The sequence below is a fragment of the Leptonotus elevatus genome, chromosome 5, assembly GCF_054856555.1.
Source record: "Leptonotus elevatus isolate MCC_2025b chromosome 5, RoL_Lele_1.0, whole genome shotgun sequence".
NCBI lineage: Eukaryota > Metazoa > Chordata > Actinopteri > Syngnathiformes > Syngnathidae > Leptonotus > Leptonotus elevatus.
In genome coordinates, this window is record NC_141243.1 from 8,573,845 (window position 1) to 8,592,332 (window position 18,488).

At 38.5% G+C, this 18,488-nt stretch overlaps 3 protein-coding genes across 8 annotated transcripts in view; 1 reads left to right on the plus strand and 2 right to left on the minus strand.

The window, feature by feature from the left end:
• Positions 1-5,680, plus strand: part of LOC147173554 (rho guanine nucleotide exchange factor 28-like) — a 46,453-nt gene extending 40,773 nt beyond the window's left edge. For 5 of the 6 annotated variants that reach the window (XM_086076668.1, XM_086076671.1, XM_086076670.1 and 2 more), the window contains 7 exons: positions 78-211; positions 294-341; positions 570-674; positions 745-915; positions 2,478-2,729; positions 2,888-3,251; positions 4,101-5,680. In XM_086076668.1, the coding sequence (XP_085932794.1) occupies positions 78-211; positions 294-341; positions 570-674; positions 745-915; positions 2,478-2,729; positions 2,888-3,251; positions 4,101-4,282 (1,256 nt within the window). In that variant the 3' untranslated portion in view covers positions 4,283-5,680. The remainder of the gene's footprint in view (positions 1-77; positions 212-293; positions 342-569; positions 675-744; positions 916-2,477; positions 2,730-2,887; positions 3,252-4,100) is intronic. The other variant, XM_086076669.1, reaches the window with a different exon arrangement.
• A 1,364-nt stretch (positions 5,681-7,044) lies between these two features.
• Positions 7,045-11,892, minus strand: LOC147173555 (uncharacterized). The gene is made up of 5 exons (XM_086076464.1): positions 11,701-11,892; positions 11,249-11,300; positions 10,914-10,985; positions 9,635-9,719; positions 7,045-9,558 (listed from the first exon to the last, which is right to left on the minus strand). Exons 1-5 carry the CDS (start codon positions 11,788-11,790, stop codon positions 9,510-9,512), a joined length of 348 nt encoding a protein of 115 aa, XP_085932590.1. The 5' UTR covers positions 11,791-11,892; the 3' UTR covers positions 7,045-9,509.
• A 377-nt stretch (positions 11,893-12,269) lies between these two features.
• Positions 12,270-17,768, minus strand: ykt6 (YKT6 v-SNARE homolog (S. cerevisiae)). The gene is made up of 8 exons (XM_086075037.1): positions 17,576-17,768; positions 17,262-17,414; positions 15,460-15,542; positions 15,057-15,157; positions 14,873-14,977; positions 14,708-14,773; positions 13,300-13,401; positions 12,270-13,204 (listed from the first exon to the last, which is right to left on the minus strand). Exons 2-8 carry the CDS (start codon positions 17,363-17,365, stop codon positions 13,169-13,171), a joined length of 597 nt encoding a protein of 198 aa, XP_085931163.1. The 5' UTR covers positions 17,366-17,414; positions 17,576-17,768; the 3' UTR covers positions 12,270-13,168.
• Positions 17,769-18,488: the final 720 nt, after the last annotated feature.

The window sequence follows — 18,488 nt, forward strand, 5'->3', positions numbered from 1 at the left end:
CACTCGTATGCAATTTTCTAACGCAAGGCAGGCAACATGTGCAGTCCATGTCAATGTTGTGTCCCTTGTTTTCGCAGCGGATTACCTGAGCACGCTCAGTATGAGCTCTACTTCTCTCGGGTCGGACAGTGACGGGACGGGGATGGATGGAGTCTTGTGGAGCGCTGCTTCCGAACCAAAGAAAGGCGACACCAAAGAAACACTGTTCAAGGTTTGGCTATTGTAGTTCTCGATTGGAATTGTTGTTTTTTTTGGAAATGAATATTGATGATATAATGAATACTCTTCTGTAGGTGGCAGAGAGTGTGCAGAGTCTGACTCAGCTTCTTTATAGTCTGCAGGTGAGTAAGGACACAAATGCATGGATGCAATCGGCATCTTTTATTTTCCCTTTACCTTGTTCTGGTCTTCAACATTTCATTACAATGAAATCTGTACAGTATATGAGCCGAGCCTATTCATTTTTGTGGAACTTTTTCGCATATAAGCCTTGGTTTTATAAGATGCACATATTAGGCATACAAATCCGAGAGAACACAAAAACTGCCAAATTTCTTCGCCGTTTGCAGGCTGCTGTGACTCTTCAGGACAGCTGTCTCGAGATCCAGAAAATTCTCCTTCAGGAAGGAGATAAATCTCAGATCAAGACTCTCGCCTCCCTCCAAAACAGCTTGGTAGGCCTCGAGTAAATGTTTCGTTATGTCCGAGTTGTGAACAGTTAACAGTGGATCTGCTCTGTTGCAGGAGCAGGAGAGGCAAATGGGCATTGATAAGAAGAAAGAGAAAGAGGAAGTTGAAAAGAAGGGTTTAGAGAGGAAGAGGGAGGAAGTGGATGAGGTGCAGAAACTCCATGTGAAACTGAAACAAGACCAGCAGCGCTGGGACAAGGAGTGTGTGGCCCGGGAGAAACAACAGGTTGGTCTCGCTCCTCCGTAGATCCCCAGTGATGGAGGTCACGCTAATCGGTTGAATCGAGGCAAACGGACTTCTTTTGTTGGTGAACGATGTTTCACCTTAATCCAAAAGGCTTCTTCAGTTATTAATTTTAGGAGTGGAGTCTCCCCATTCTTTTAGTACACTGAGGTTGAGGGGCTGACATCATGTGCAGTTCCAATCATTGGCTCAGATGCGTGGTGTCATTTGAAGACAGACAGAACATTTTCTGAGAGAAGAGGCTAAAAGCCAATAAATAATAGAATTAAGTATTAGAATTAATTATTATTTCATTTAAAAAAATGGAAGAATTTTGCACATACAGGGTGACAAAAACCGGGAACTTTTTAACAATCCAATAAAACCAAGAGTGATGGAAGAAAAATATTGTATTCATAGTCATTGAAACCTTAAAACGTGCCATTTAAGAAACCATGTTGGCATTTTCATTTTATTTTTACCAATTACGTCCTGTAGATGACATCCTCCTGTAAGAATCCATTGAAATCTGCTGTTGAGATTCATCTCAGCTGGGATTCCGTCATTATTGGCATGTTTTAAGGTTTCAATTACTATGAATAAAATATTTTTCTTCCATCACTCTTGGTTTTATTGGATTGTTAAAAAGTTCCCGTTTTTTGTGCCATCCCGTATTTATTCATTTTACATGTATTTTTATTCATTTATCTCCTTATTGTACTTTTTTTTTTTTTGTATTTATTATTCATTCCATGGTTCCAATAAGTTCACAAAAACAAATATTTCAGAAATGGAGAAGGCTTAAAACCACCCCCCCCCCCTTCTCAAAAAAAATATCCGTACACAACTTAACATCTAAACAACTAAACATTATTATCATCATTTCAAACATCATCGTCATAATCCTCAACCCAAAAACATGATGACATAGAACCAACATCATCAAGATGTAAATGGAATATTAGTAGAATGAACACTTGAATGTGTTATTCTATGTATTAATATTCAATTTTTATGATTATTTTATCTTATTTTCTATTATTAAAATCCACATTTTACATATACATTTTAATAATTAAAAAAATAATTTTAATAATTGGTTAATTATTTACTGTATGTATTTATTACTGATTAAAATACATCATACATGTAAAATTGTAAAATTTAGTATTTACTTACAATCTTAGCATTTGAAAAATTAACTCTGTGCCTCATTTATATATAATTTATAATTATATTCGACATCAACAATATATCTATTTTTCCAGACAATACTAAACCTAGCCTGAAAAGAAGTGGGAGGATGAAAAACTTAAGTCCCACCCCCCAATCTCATTCATATCAAACTTTGAAAACAAAACAAATTCAACTACTTTTCTGCAAGCTTACTGTAACCAACAGCGGTTTTCATGAACACAAAAAAAACTGTTTTTTGAAATGAAAGCACATTTAATTATTTTTGCCTGTCACTATACATTGCTTGCATTGATAGATGAACAAAGATATATTTTTAAATAATACATAGTGATTTTCAGACAAACTAAATTGGTCAATATGATGTGCAGACTGAGCAGGAAAGTGCACTGGAGCAGCGTGAGCAGAATGTCATCCTGGAGGCAGAACGGCTGCGTTGCGAGCGGGAGGAGCTGGAAACTCAGCTGCTGGAGTATCGTAACAGTCTGGACAGACTGCAGGAGGGCCAGAAGAATGTGGACAGGGAGAAGGAGCAGCTCGAAGCCCAGCAGAGGCTCCTCCAGAGCTGGAGACACAACCGGCAGAGCAGTCTGCCCGTTACCATACCGCTGGATGGATACGAGGTGTGAAAAAGAGGGGGGGGACCACTTGGGTGGCTCGTTAGCATTAGGTTATTGGGAACATAGGAAAATGCAGGTAGAAAATCAAGTGACTTGTACTTTGGTGCAGTGAATTCCCCCCCACACTATCATCTGACCTCATGTCTTCGAATCCTCCCCAGGTGCCGAGTCACAGTCGCTCAGGCAGCCTGGACGGCACTTGCTGGACGTACGAGAACGACGCAGCTCTGCTCGCCTCCCTCCAGAAGAACCGGCCTCCCAACAACAACCCGCACCAGTATCTGCTCTCGGCCCCCAGGAGGAACCGCGACGGCCCCCGGCAAGCCTCCGGCTATGGCGCTGACCTCAGCCTCAGTGCCAGCCTCTACAACAGCCTCAATGCGCTGCTCAGCCAAACGCACAGAAAGCAATCTCAGGATGGGCTGACGTTCGCCAACGGCTCGAAGAACCGCGGCGGCAGTCGGCCTCCCAACACGTCCATCAATCCCTTCAGAGGCACAGCGCAGCCGCAGGGCGCCAGCGAACGTATGTAGTGCAACGTTGCAACTACTGTGTTTTTCTTTCTTTTTTTGGTCCCGTTTAAAAGAAAATTTAGGGAGGACCAAAACAGACAATAATAAATAAACGTGAAAATAAAAACGGATATAACAAATATAATTCAAAAATTTAATACAAAAAAAGTGCAAATACAACAAAATATATGAATATCGATAAATAAACTAAAAAAACAAGATTCAAAAAATAAATATAAAAATAATTGTCGAAATAAATATATAAATCGGACAAAATTATAAATAAATAAACGTGAAAATAAAAATGGATATAAAAAATGTATTCCAAAATTAAATACAAAAAATATATATGAATGGAAATAAAAACAGCAAAATATATAAATATCGATAAATACAAAACTAAAAAAATGATGTTTAAAAAATAAATGTCGAAATAAATATATAAATCTAATTAAATATTAATCCATAAATGAAAACGCTCTTCTCTCACATTTATTTATTTCATGTTGCAGACGCTCTGGCAAAGGTTTACTTTTGTTGAACCTGTAAAATCTGATGTAAAAAAACAAAACAACAACATTGTTATAAATTGCTTTCCTGTGTGGCAGTGTCCTAGTGGTTAGCACAATTGACTCACAGTTCTGAGGTTCGGGGCTCAAATGCCTTTATGTCCTTTCTGTGTTTGCGTGAGTTTTCTCTGGGGACACTTGAGACTCTAAATTACATTATTATTATTATTATTACTACATTTTGGCTTGGTGGTGGGGAACCGCAGTAGATTTTGTCTTCTGCTTTTGTGGACGCTCCAAACATACTGTGGCATCTCCAAAGACTGACTCTCACCTGTCCTCTTCCCTGTCAGACTTGAGTCCACAGTTGGATGGACATTCCTGGAGGCCAGAGGTGCCCGCTCAAGAACTTTACGAGAACGCCTACTCTTCCTCGTCTCCCTCCCTCACGCCACTCCTCCCCCCGCAGTCCTACCTCTCTCTCGAAGGACATCTCAGGGAGGACGGAAGCGAGGAGAACATTGTTTACCTCTGATGACCCAGACTGAACTTTGAACTCTGAACTCTGTTTTGCCTGTGATGGATGTCAATACGTTTTGGGAAAGTGTGGATAATCAAGTGAGGGGAAAGTAGCATATGTGCCTTTTAAAAACGGTTTGTGGCGGCCATCAGTGTTCCTCCTGCTTAATCAAACCGTTCGTGCCTTTTGCTTTGGTACTCGCTATAATGACATTTGTCTCTATAAAATAAACTAATTGGTTTATATCCTTATTTTATCGCGAGGTTATCACCAAGATGAAAGTACCGGTGTTATTTTCTCTATTAGCACTTAAAATAAAATATATGGAGAAAGCCAACGTAGGCCTTCCCAAGCTATGTACAGCATTAATTGCTCTTTAGTATCATTATATTGCCATGTGATCTTAAATAATATTTATCTGAGATGTGTCTGTAAATATTGTATGTACTGTACCGTATAGTTTATTGAAAGGGCTACCTATGCACACGGCTGGAAGAAGTTCATTCTTTTTTCAATCAAGTGCCAAAATTCATGCAATTTTGTTGTTGTTGTTGTTTGTTTTTGTTTCTGTTTTGTTTTCCTCCTCTCAGTAGCTCCTTTTGGAACAACTTGGTAATTTATTGTAAGTAAATGGATTCATGCACTGTACACAATGTTTGGTTTCTTAAAAGGGAAGTCAACCCAAAACATTTTTTGCCAATAATATGTTCTATGCAGCCCCACCAGTCTAAATATGGTATTCTGGTTAATATTGCGTTAGTGGAATATGAGTTAAGCGGCATTAAGCACAAAAAAGGGCCCTTACAACAGCCGTTTAAAAATATATATTAAAATTAGACCACAATTGGGGGGGGAAAGTAATTTTGTTGGCAAAAAAAAATCAATAAAATAACTTAAAAAAATTAAGTGGAATTTTTGCTGTAAAAATAACATTGTTAAAGTGGAAGTCAAGTTAAAAAAAAATATATATATATATATATATATTTACATTAATATGTTCTATGTGCCCACACTAAACATGGTATTCTGATTAATATTACTTTTGTGGAATTTGAATTAAACTAAATCCACCACAGGGGGCGGCCATTTTGCCAGAAGACGACATCAATGTTGCCGTTTTCTGAGGCTGAGCTGTGATTGGTTGTTACCTGAGCCCTGAGCAACTGTGATGTCATCTTCAATCGACAACAAGTGGCAAAATGGCCGCCCCCGGAGATGGATAAAAATGGCTGGATTTTGCTGCTTAACTCATATTCCACAAATGTAATATTAATCAGAATGTCATGTTTAGACTAGCGAGGTCACATATTGTTGTCAAAGAATGTTTATGGTTGACTTCCACTTACATGGCTGTAATCACTGCTGTGATGTATGTAACAGTTTTGGCTGCGTATAAAAATATCGTTGCAAACATCTGCTTGTGTGTAAATGTAACGTCTTGCACTGGAGCAACTTTTGACCTCAGATTCGCCTCCGTGCTTTAGTATGCGTTTTCTTAACATCATCTAAGAAGCCAAGAAACATCAGCAACTGCGTGACCTCAGCGATGACAATTGTCACTCGCACCAGGGATCCGACCACAAAACCAGAGCGGCGCCATCGCAACCATCAACTTATGTGAGCACGTAAAGTGACATGTATTGACAAATACTGATGCGGACCTTTTGTGTGGCTATTTATTTTTCGCTATATTTCTATGTTAACTGCAATGCCAGGCAACCACATGACACTCTTTGTTTGTTTTTCATGTGCTGCTACAACTTAAAAACTTAAAAATGTTCCAGTTGTGGTATTCAAGGCAAGAAAAGGCAGCTTAATCTATATAGCGCATTTCATGAACAATGTGCTTCACATTAGTAAAATTACAACATTTAAAAGCATTTACAAGCAAAAGGTAATGTTTAAAAAAATTGTAAAGAAAGAGAAATACATTTAAAAAGTAGCTTTCTAAAAATAACAAACTGTGCAAGAACATTGAAAAACATGGTTTTAAAAATACTTTGAAATACATAGTTCTTATTTAGCTTATTCCACGTACATGCAGCATAACAACTAAATGCTGCTTCACCGTATTTGCTTTGATCTCAAGGCTCCACCAATTGATGGAATCTTAAGTTTTTGAAAAACTCATGGAGATTCTGGTCACTCCAAATTTTAAGCCTTTTTATCCTAATAAAGGTTGAAACTTTTTGATAATGACGTATTCCTTATAATTGCACTTAACTATAATGTTCTCATCACATTCTACAGGGGGGTTCGAATCTCATAAAAACTACGCACAGGCCCTCCTATGTTATTGTCATGCACAATAGACGAGATCTTTTCAATGGCATGGCTAAGCAAGCATACTGCATCCTCAACATATTAGCAGATGCTTTGTGTATGGGAAAAAAATATACTGGACTGTCGTATCATTTTTCCATGTGAAAGTGACCTCAAAACCATCCAAGTAATTTGATAGCGCTCAAAAGGTGAACAAGCCTCTCCCCTCCCAAACAGTCACTATTTCCATATTCTCATCCAGGTCTCGAACCCACAACGTTCCTTTCCAAAGTCCTCCAGACTGATCTGTGGCGCCCAAATGAAGTACAGAAAATCATCAGTACTGTATATCAACAAGTAGTTAATCACTTTCATACGTGTTTCAGCATCTGTGTGAGAGCGTGTTGAGTCGCAGCTGAGTGGTCACAATGTGAGAGGTCGCCGACAAGTTTTCCATTGCGGCCTTAAAAGTAATTGCAGGGACAAATTGGAGACGCACAATGGATTATTTAGTATATTTACAAATGTTCACATTTATTCAGGTTCACAGTCTACTTTAAAAAAAAAAAGTCACAGTTTACAATACATGTCCACAGTGGGAAAGTAGTTAAGCACCCAAACCAAAGATAATAAAATGCATTAAAAGCAATTGGTTAGTTGTCTCATTTGAATGGAGTATTTGGGCCACACGGAAAATGGAGAGAGAGAGAGAGAGAGGAAAAAATTACACTACGGACTTAAAGTCATAATCCTACAAAATGAAAGTTGTATATTTTCAACGTAAAAAGCAGTATTCAAGTCTTGCAATACTGCATCTGTTCGAGATCATAGTCATGATTTTATATTTACGAAGATTTCAAAAAATAATGCATTATTTGTTAGCCAAATAGCATCATTGCCCAAGTCATTTGAACCTACAGTCGCAACAACAATAAAAATGTGCTTTCTAAAAAAAATGTTTTTCCCTTTGAATCCATAAAGGTTGACTTGAGTTGATACAACTGAACTTTTTGTTTGTTTCTCGTTTTCCCAAAATGTTAAAAAATGACTTTGACAAATGTGCTAAAAGGCTAGCAAATTATTTTCAAGATGAAATAAATTATGTTATGTTATGTTACTCTTATAATATTTCCATTTATCTTTCGTAATCTTTTTCTTCAAAATATACTACTGTATTCTCATAAAATGACTACTTTAACTCACTCACTGCCATTGATGGCTATAGATGTCAAAAATTCATTTGAACCATTTCCATAAGTTTAACATTTTTTTCCCCACTTTTGTTAACAAGAGTATGAAAACCTAGATTTTTTTAATTCTACATTTAGAACAGATATAACATTGGTGATTAATTGTGAGTTAACTAGTGAAGTCATGCGATTAATTACAATTTTAAAAAATGAATTGCCTGACGCCCCTAATTTTTTATCTTTTTTTTTTTTAATCGTGTCAGGCGATTAATTTTTTAAAATTGTAATTAATCACGACTTCAATAGTTAACTCGCGATTAATTGCAAATTTTATATCCGTTCTAAATGTACAATAATAATAAAAATCTAGCTTTTTCATACTATTGTTAACGAAAGTGGAAAACAATTTAAATTGAAAAAATAAATAGTTCAAATGGATTTTTTATAGCCGTCAATGGCAGCAAATGAGTTAATCTAAAAAAATACATGACAAATATAATGCAAATTTATCCTCTTACATTTTCCGCTTGAATCAAGTAGCGTCATTTTTGTCTTTTGTTTTCAGGGTGGACTTAATTCTCCTTAATATGGAACCCCGACTGTAATGACAAGTTTGCTCTATATTACTTATTTGGTTGTTACTAACATAACTGTGAGATTAATTTTTTCGAAAAATCTTTTTTAGTTTAATACATTTTATAGAAACTTTATTTGGACGTACGCCGCCATTGCTCCTAAAGCGACGATCAAAACTCTTGAATGCGTCTGGTGAAGGACGAGAGCACGACTCTCCCGATCACATGTTGTTTCTTTCGGATCGCTACGAGGCTTAACTTGCTTTCTTTATTAGCCGCCATTCAACGTCACTGCGCACTGAATGCGTTGTGACGTACATAACAATGGCGGCGTACGTCCAAATAAAGTTTCTACAAAATGTATTAAACTGGAACAGATTTTTGAAAAATCAATCTCATAGTTATGTTAGTAACAACCAAATAAGTAATATAGAGCCAGTCGGGGATCCTTTTAAAGAAAAACGGGGATAATTTATTTACTGTAAAATCCTGTGAATAACATGTTTATTTCCTATTATTTATTTTATTTTTTTCACACACAAAAAAAGTCATTCATGGGATTTTACAGTAGGTTTCAAAATGGAAGCTTCTCGGCTGCATCATCAAACAAAATGTCTTCCCTCACACACACACCCACACACACACACACACACACACACACAATTTATTGTTTTTTGAAGGAACGAGTGGCCTCAGTAGTGCAGAGTTCACAAAACAAACATTAGCAGACTTTTCAAAACACAACAAGTCATCAGCATGTGCCAGTCGAAGAGCGGAAAGAATCACCTGCAGTCTAAAAATAGTTGAGTCCAAAGTAACACAATTATGGAGCAAAAATGGACCCATCCACTTTATGGGTCAATTTGACACGAGTCAAGAAATGGGTCTTTTAGTGTAAAACAACTCGTAAATATTGGTGAGATCCTTTACTTGGGTCAAAAAAGTTGGTCATTTTGTTTACTTAGGTCAAAAAATGTGGTTATTTTGTATCAAATAACCCATTTCTTGACTCGGGTCAAATTGACCCATAAAGTGGATGGGTCCATTTTTGATCCATAATTGGGTTACTTTTGACCCGACTGTTTTCAGAGTGCGCACTCAGCTATATCTTGCTTAAGACTCTTGAGTGGTGCGCCCACATTTCAGTCCACACCTTTTGAAGAAAACAACGTGAAAAACTGGTATTTGACAGCACGCGCCATCCCAGTCCCGTCGTCACGCCGTCACTCTTTGCTGGATTCTTGCTCTCGCTTTCCGGCGCTTTCTGAAAGGGAGACGTTCACAAATGAAGTGTTTTTGAATGAAGCTTTTGACGCCAGCGGGGATTGCTTTGCGTATACCTTTGCGGTGGCGACACCATACACTTCCAGAGCACGGCGTAGAGGCCCAGTAGCATCGCGATGAACATTGCGGCCGCGATGGCTCCTGTGTGAGAATCTTTTTACTGGGCGAGAACATCATTCCAATATGGCAGCCTCTACGTGCGGCGCGTTTGTTTGCATCAAAGCAAGAATGTTGATGATTTTGATTTTGGAATAAACATCCACCTCCAGTTGTACCTGTCACAAATGTCAATACGCAACAAGCCTTTGACAGACATATATATATATATATATATATATATATATATATATATATATATATATATATATATATATATATATATATATATATATATATATATATATATATATATATATATAGGAGGGAAAAAACTTTATCTAGTCAAAGATATTAAAAATCATATAAAACATAAAAATCCAACCTAAATAAATAAATAATACAATTAAAATGAAGCATTTCAGGAAAAAAATTAATAAAAACTATCAAACTCCTTCTGAAAACAAATTAAACCAAAATGTAAAAACATAAAAATAAAAATTTAAACATTTTTGCCATCTCAAGGGGCGGCCATTTTGCCACTTGATGTTAACTGAAAATGATATCACAGCTCTCACGTAACTGCCTATCACAGCTAAGCTTGTGAATGTCACATGACCGAACACAGAAAACGGGTGAGCTGTGATTGGTTGTTACTTGTAATTTTCCGCCGACAGCAAGTTGCAAAATAGCTGCCCCTTGCTCCGGGGTGGCGGAGTGGTTTACCGTCACTTGCCTTCGGTGCCGGTTGGCGTGAGTTCGCTTCCCGCCTGGGAGAATATATATGTACGTGAGTGCACCCCCAAAAAATGGCTGCCCTCTGAGATGGATTTTGCTTAATTAAAATTCCACAAAAGTAATATTAATCAGAATACCATGTTTAGTGGGGGCATATAAAGATTTATTATTGTAATTATTTTTTTTTTTACTTGACTTCCACTTTTTTTTTTACAACAAAAATTCCGTTTTATTTTTTTAAGCAATTTTATTTATTTTTGCCAACAAAATTACCCCTCCTAATTGTGGTCTAATTATATTATTATTATCATTATTATTATTTATTTTTTTAATTGCTGTTGTAAGGGCCCGTTTTTGTATATACTTTTCAAACCCGTGCTATTGTCCAAACACTCATTTGAAATCAATGCTACTGGGTCCAAACAGTCCAAAAGTCATATTTTTTTTGCAACGAAACCCAATTGTACAACAAATGTGTGTGCTGCGCCGTGCTCAGCCTACCAGGAATGATTCCATTGCTTGTATTTAAAGCGTCTTCGGTGCTTGGTGGACGAGCGGCCGCTGCAGTGGAACCTTTGGGAGGGCGAACATTGAATTTTTAATTAATTTCATTTGTTATGCCAGTTAGAAGAGCTGTCATTTCCTTGACCCCGAGATGCTCCTCATGCTGCATCATCAGTCGGCGAACGACGAATGGCGAGTTAAAATGGTTTAAATACCTCGAAGGTATAGAAACACTATTGCCAGGTCTTGCATTGGACCGCAAATGCGTAGCGTGTGTAGGCTATTTGTTAAAAACGATACATACGTGATACAGAAAAGCTGATGAGGCTCACCGTTTCTCTGCAGAACATGCAATGCCTGCCAGTTCAGATGTGGGTCAACTATCTGGAAGAAAAAAAAACGTGGCCAGACAAACACGTTTTGTTGTTTTTAACAGTGTATGCACAAAAACACATTGTAAAGTTGCAGCAGCTTGCTCGTTGAATCAAGACAAATGTGACAATTACGGTGGAACTTCAGGGAAGCAGAAGTGAGGCTCAACTTGGCGCAGGCGCAAAGTAAACATGCAAGATAAGAAAATACTGTTGGCCCGAATTTTCAAAACAGGCGTGAAGAAAGCATGCATTCCACTGAAACATAATCAGTGGCGCGCTTTATAAGCACACGACGCTTTGCAACTTCGCCGATTGAAATTCTGTGTCACTAAAAGCGCATTTTGACTCAAAACAAGCGTGGTTCTTGACGAGTGACGATACAAGAGTCCTTTCGGTGTTCACTTTCTTACCTTCGAATTGTTGAAAATGCGGTTGGGGGCAAATTTGCTCTCGTTTTGCGCTTCGGTCCACATTTTTGAGACTTGGTGTTCAGAAGTCATCAGCGCATGTTTTCGTCTTGCTTCAGCTGTGCGCCTGCTGGCTTGAGGCGTTCACGTACTCCGACAAACCTCGGATTTCTACAAAAATACATTTTGGACTCTTTGTACATCCTTTGGCTTCGAGTTGTGCTCAATGTAAATCGGCTACGTAAACCTTTGTTCGTCTATTGAAACGCTTCAAACCCGCAGTTTGATTTTTGAAACTTTCCCGGAAATAAACTGCGCAACAATCAGCGCTACCAGATTTGTAGAACTTTGAACGGTGCATCGTCTCTTCCTTCTTCCCAGAAAAGCCGAGTTAGCACATTTGAGACTGCATAATGGCAACTTTACATTTACCTTGTGTACTTTACCATATGAAAATGATGCATCAGAAACCCTTTTTGAACAATTCTCACATGGACAGCCAACAATTTTGAACCTTCCTCCATAATGATCAACTCTTAAACAGTGAGAATGAATAATCCAGACACAGCAAATGTTAACCCAGACAAGTGTTTATTAAATCAAGAATCAACCTTGCACAGGCTTCATGTGGGGTATTACAGTACTCATAAGAGTGTACAAAGGCCAATTTGCTGACCCCTTATGAGTAACGTTTCCGTTTTGTTCTCTCAGTTTGAGACGCGAGGTATTGCACAACAGTTTACACTGTAAAAGCCAGAAAAACACACAGTCACTCGTTCATTCATTCAGCCATACACATTGTGCCTAACACGCACAGCAGAAACCATAGAAACATCTAAAATACAACCAAAGGCATGTCTCCATCTTTAATGGATGCAAGCAGACAAGTCATTCTGTAGATTTAAAAAAAGAAGAAAAAAAAGTGGCAGGGGGGCATGTTGGAGTGCGACTCGGCCAAATTAGTAAATCAATGAGTTTTTAGGACAATAATTCCAATTAGGCTTCGGTATAAAGTCCTTATCAATAAGCAGCATTGTGAAGGGAGGGACATACATGTAAACACTGCATTAATGCCTCACAAATGCACAATCAGCCATCGCGGGAATGTCAACAAGTTCGATGAACATCATGAAGCTGATGACTTAGCAAATGTTTTTGTTTGCCATGTCATCGGGAAAAAAAAATATATCCACATTTAAGACCTGATGCAATCCGAATGATATTAAATGGTTTCAATACCACATCATGAAAAGACAATGACACGCAAGTTCGTCCTCCAAAATGTTCCTCGGACCCAAAGAGTTCCTCCAGCCCCCATCGGTGAAAATCGTTGGCCGCCGACCTTCACCAGGCGGCGCTGAGATGGCGCGGCAGAAACGTTCGATGGGGGATGTGGGATCGGTTCGAGCGGGAAGGCAAAGACAGAGAGCGAGAGCGATAGAGGCGTGTCCACGGGGACGAGGTGGAGACATCACATGATCTCGCAGCAGGAGTTCTGTTTCCTCGCCTGTAGGTGGGGCGGACACCCGTGCAGTTACATTAGCTACCAAAAAAAACCTCATTATATCCTGGACGCGTTGCTAATAAATGCAGAGTACTCACGGTCTTATAAAAGGCTTTGGACTGGCTCCCAAGGTGCTCGGACTTGGCCACGAGGTCGTCCAGTTTCTCTCCTCTCTCCAACAGACTTTCCATCGTATTGTGCTACACACACACCAGACCACACACACACACAACATCAGCACTGTACGAACACGCAAGAACGAAAGCCAAGTTACTTCCAGACTTGCCGTTTTTGAAAGGAATGTTAGGGCCGAATAGTGTGACTATGCCACATTCTGACCAAGGTTGTAACAGTTAACGAAAAACAAAAAAACAAAAAAATTAAAAAAAAAAATTTTATGGAAAAAAAGAAGAGTGCTTTAAAAAAAAAACTAAGTGAAATTACATTTAGAATGTTAAATATAAAATTAACTAATATAGCAAAAATGTGTGACCCCAGGGAACATGTTTTGTTTTGTTTTTTGCCATTAAAGTGTAATTGCACATCCACGACAGGCGATGGCAGTGGCGCTCTCAGTGTCACAGAGTGACAAGGAGTGTAAGCACCTCTGCAGGTGTACTACTAGCAATTCTACTGACAAATGATACCATTTATAGTCATGCCGGAGTGTTTGGGGAATGGGGGTCGCGGGGTTGAATTAGTTTTTTTTCTTTCTTCCTGGAGCAGGGAGTAACAAAAAAATCATTGAGAAGCGCTGGTCGATGGCCAAATAGAAAAAAAGGTACTTTGCTGTATTGCACATTATTTCATTACTTTGTGACCTTTTGACTAGAATGACGAAAAGGAGAGGGAGAGGGAGAGGGGGAGAGCGAGGGAGAGGGAGAAAGAGAGAGAGGGGGGGAGAGAGAGGGGGGGTGAGTGAGAGAGAAAGAAAGAGGGTGGAAGGGAGGGAGGGACAGAGAGGAGGGGGAGGGAGAGAAAGAGAGAAAGAGAAAGAGAAAGAGAAAGAGGGAAGAAAAGAGAGAGGGGCAGGGAGCCAGAGAAAGAGAGAGGTGGGAGAGAGCGAGGGAGAATGAGAGAAAGAGAGACAAAGGGGGAGAGAGCGAGGGATAATGAGAGAAAGAGAGAAAGAGAAAGAGGGGAGATAGAAAGAGAGAGAGAAAGAAAGAGGGTGGAAGGGAGGGAGGGGCAGGGAGAGAAAGAGGGAAGGAAAGAGAGGTGGGAGAGAGCGAGGGAGAATGAGCGAAAGAGAGAAAAAGGGGGAGAGAGCGAGGGATAATGAAAGAAAGAGAGAGAGAGAAAGAGGGGAGATAGAAAAAAGAAAGAGAGAGAGCGAGAGAGCGAGAGAAAGAAAAACTGAAAGAGAGGGGGAGAGGGCGGAAGAGGAGGGAGAGAGGGGAGCGAGCAAGAGGGAGAGAGTGAACAAGAGAGAGAAAGAGAAAAAGAGAAAGAGAAAGAGAAAAAGACAAAGAAAAAGAGCGAGAGAGAGAGAGATTTCTTCAATACCAAAATGATCTTTGTGTCGTCCAACTCCGCCTGCACTTTGGACATTGCATCTGCTTCCCTTGGATTCTAAAGTGGAGCACAAGCAGTCAGGTCAACTTCCCTTTGGCACACTTTTCTTTTTCTTTTTTTTTTTAATTTGTATGAGCCAATGGAGAAGCGACATACCTGATATTTGGCGAGGTGAAGGTCTAGGGCTTTGTAGTTAACCGTGTCGGGGTTCGCAGAGGGCCAGTCTATACTGTCTACTTGTCTGGAAAACTCTTCTAACACCTAAAAGGCACAACGCCGTCACAACGGAGGACCGGTAGTGTGTGTGTATGCGTCTATTACCTGGCACTGGTGTGCTCACCTTTTCAAGCAATGTGAAGCAGACTCTCTGTGGGTATTCGCCGTCTGCTATAACCACCGCACCCAGGTTGTCATTCCTCACGTACACGTGACACAGGTACTCTGCGGGAGAACATTTTATGTGTACAAATCCAATCCATCCAACGCTCCCAGCTGACAACAATCCAGATGTTACTTTTCTCACTTGGCCATCTTTTCTTTTTTTTTTAACTACTTGAAATGTGGACTCGTCAGACCACAGCGCACTTTTTCACTAAGCATCAGTACGATATATAGCTTTCGCTTTGCATGGTCGAGTTTTAACTTGGAATTGTAGACGTAGCGACAAACTGTGTTAACCATCAATCGTTTTCTGAAGCATTCGTGAGACAGCTGCTGGAGTGACGCAGTGCCCCGTTCGTTACCTTGTTCTTTGACAGAGGCACGACTTCCAACTGTTGTTCGCTCAACTATCAAGGCACTGGTGAAGGTCATGAACTCCTGGACGCTGAATAGCAACAAGACGACATACAACATTAGAGGTAGGGAAAAGAAACCCGTGCGGACGAATCTTGCACAGGGTGCAAAATGGCAGGTACATTTTCATGTTAGGCAATTTGGGAATATTGAAGGTCATTTAATTGACAAATTAAAGCATAAATAAACATTTTGGTCTTGAGTAGGCAACCATGAAATGTATTACAATTAATACAATAATTGTACATTTCAGCTTATTTCTAAATAGAACTTAACATTGGAACCGAGTGGCGCAACGGATCATCATTGATCCGTGGTCGGTTCGGGTCACGCACGGATTGGTTGGTGGGGGAAGAAAAAAAAAAGTGCGCATTCAGTCGATATTATTCAGACATGTCAAAGAAGCTGAACCATACTCAATGTAACACGCTAAGCCTAACTTCAAAATAAATCTTACCAAATACAATAATACATTGACGGCAAAGAAATAGCCTTAGTACACTTTTACTTTGAAGTTCGCCCACGGCGTGGCGTGATCTCGCTTGACTTCCCTTTTAGAAGTTACTTTATCGTACTTGACATTGTAGTTGCGACCAACATCGACACAACGCTATCTCAAACTCAAATTCAATTGCTAATTTAGGACGCTAAGAAACCGCTAATTAATTACGCCCGTCATTGTACAAAACAGCAAACAGAGAAACGGAGCAAAGCAAGCGGCTGCCGGCTGGTAAGTAAGTTTGACGGCTGGTACGGTTTACTTGAATTATTTTTCAATATTCTGGACCAAGGCTACTTTGTAATTCACTCTCCATGTTTAAAGAAAGGGAATGTACCTTAAATTGAACGTTGAGGTATTTTCATTAATATTTAAAAGGGGAAAAAAAGAAGCTAAATAGAACTTTGTCTTATTTATTCTATAAAACACTTTTGCCCATTAAAAAAGAAAAACATTCAACTCAAACTTAGCTGTTTAGATTATAGGAACACAACTTTAAGCCATATGTAAAAAGAAGAATGTTTCTGCCTCACATTGCACTTAAAAGTTGTGTTCCTAAATCCTAAATGGCTATACTAGACATTCTGAACTGTTTTTTTTATTTATTTAATGGGAAAAAGTGCTTTACAAAATAAATGAATGCAAAGTACTATTAATCTTCTTTTTTTTTTGCAGATCCCAAAAACGATCCCATCCGTGACTCAAATCCGTGATCCGAACCGTGACTTTGGTGATCCGTTGCACCACTATTGGAACCCAATTATTACACTCATACAGATTCTAAATATTTCTTCGTTGACAATTTTATTTTTTAAGGGTAATGTTGTAAGATGAGTATTCAATATAAAAGTGTTTTGGAGCTTAATTTATTTTGGAATATATTTCGGGTTGCTACAAGTAATTAATTTAATAATAAGTTAACATGCTGATTATTTTTATTCAATTAATCTCACCAAAAAATTCTAATTTCCATTTTTTATTCAAAAACTGGGTGTCATTTCAAATTGACAGTGCAGAACATGTACAATCAACTTGATTATCTATCTAATAAAACAGGCAATAATTTTGATCATTGTTTTCGTACTTTCCGGACTGCAAGCAGCTACTTTTTTTCCCCACGCTTTGAACCCTGGGCTTTAAACGTGACGTAGTTTATTTATGATTTTTTTTTACTGGCGAATCATTCCGCCGCCAATAGATTTAGTCACATCCAACTAATAACTTTACCACATAGATTCAACCATAACCCACCTGGATTTCTGAAAGAAGCTAAAGGAGGATAGATCGTAGGCCGATTTCAGGAGGTTGGCTTTGGTGGCTCCTTTATAATGGACGCTCAGGCTGAAGAGCTTCATGGTGCCGCCTGGTCCTTCTCAGCAGACAGGGTCCCACACGCCGGATAATCTTAAACGCAACGGGACGTGGGTCAGATGACAAGCATTATCTGCCTCAGATTACTATCCCACCAACTCAGCGTTGTTTGCTAGCTAACAAGTGGTCTTTATAAAGTTAGGCCGAGTGGTGGTTAGCTATAGATGCTAACTTGTTTTCCTACGGTAACTCACCCGGTTAAAAATAAAAATAAATCCCCCGCGACCCGCTTGGTTAAAACAAGAAACCAAATAAACTATTATTTAAACGACAAAAACATTGGCTGTCCGTTTTTAGTGCGAAATCCGAAGCGTACTAGTCCCAGTGTAGTTTAGAAGATGCTATTTTTCTTGTGACCAATCACCGACCACGTCACGATCATCTTTGGGTCCCTTGGCATATTCAGACCCCGGAAACAAAAGGCAATTAAAGTACTTGTTCCGCCTGGATCATATCTACATTTAATAATAATACTAATTCTTATTATTGCTAATATTTTATTGTTGTTACTATCATAATCATTAAGCTATAAATTTACAGACAAAGATTTTTTAACTCGATTTTTCCTCATTCTTGATTTACCATAACAAAAATGCTTATCATAATTAGTAATGTAAATAAAACGATTGTTATAATTGATTAAAATATATCATTTATAATACACGTTGATTTAAAAAAAAAATGCTGTTGGTATTTTTGTTGAAATCAAAAAAGGTTTTGACACAAATAATCATTAAATTCTACTAAATAAGCTTGAAAAATATTCAGAAAGTGGCCAATGATTAAAAAGTTATTTCTAGCATAAGGTGCAATTTGTCAAAATAGGACAGTATACATCTAATACATTTAATATTTCTCTAGGCTGTCTCTCAGGGGTCCGTGCTGGGGTCAAAACTGTTTCATTTGAATTTGTGTATCAATGATATATTTAATGTATCCCAAGCACTAAAATTCATTCTTTTTGCTAATAATTTCAAATTTTGTTTTTAATAGTAGTGATAATCATAATGAGCTTATAAGTTGTAACTAGTATGAACCATGGACTATGTATATTGAAAAAGTGGATGGACATAAATAGATTTTATTTCTCTCTCTCTCTCTCTCTCT

What these genes read in the sequence shown, in the direction of transcription:
- LOC147173555 (XM_086076464.1), bottom strand. Translation starts at nt 11,790, where the DNA reads ATGACTTCTGAACACCAAGTCTCAAAAATGTGGACCGAAGCGCAAAAC. An exon ending in GCATTTTCAACAATTCGAAG is followed by an intron (nt 11,301 to 11,700) that starts GTAAGAAAGTGA and finishes TTTTTCTTCCAG; the next exon opens with ATAGTTGACCCACATCTGAA. An exon ending in AAGCAATGGAATCATTCCTG is followed by an intron (nt 9,720 to 10,913) that starts GTAGGCTGAGCA and finishes ATTCTCACACAG; the next exon opens with GAGCCATCGCGGCCGCAATG.
- ykt6 (XM_086075037.1), bottom strand. Translation starts at nt 17,365, where the DNA reads ATGAAGCTCTTCAGCCTGAGCGTCCATTATAAAGGAGCCACCAAAGCC. An exon ending in GCTTCACATTGCTTGAAAAG is followed by an intron (nt 14,978 to 15,056) that starts GTGAGCACACCA and finishes TGTGCCTTTTAG; the next exon opens with GTGTTAGAAGAGTTTTCCAG. An exon ending in ACGACACAAAGATCATTTTG is followed by an intron (nt 13,402 to 14,707) that starts GTATTGAAGAAA and finishes GTGTGTGTGTAG; the next exon opens with CACAATACGATGGAAAGTCT.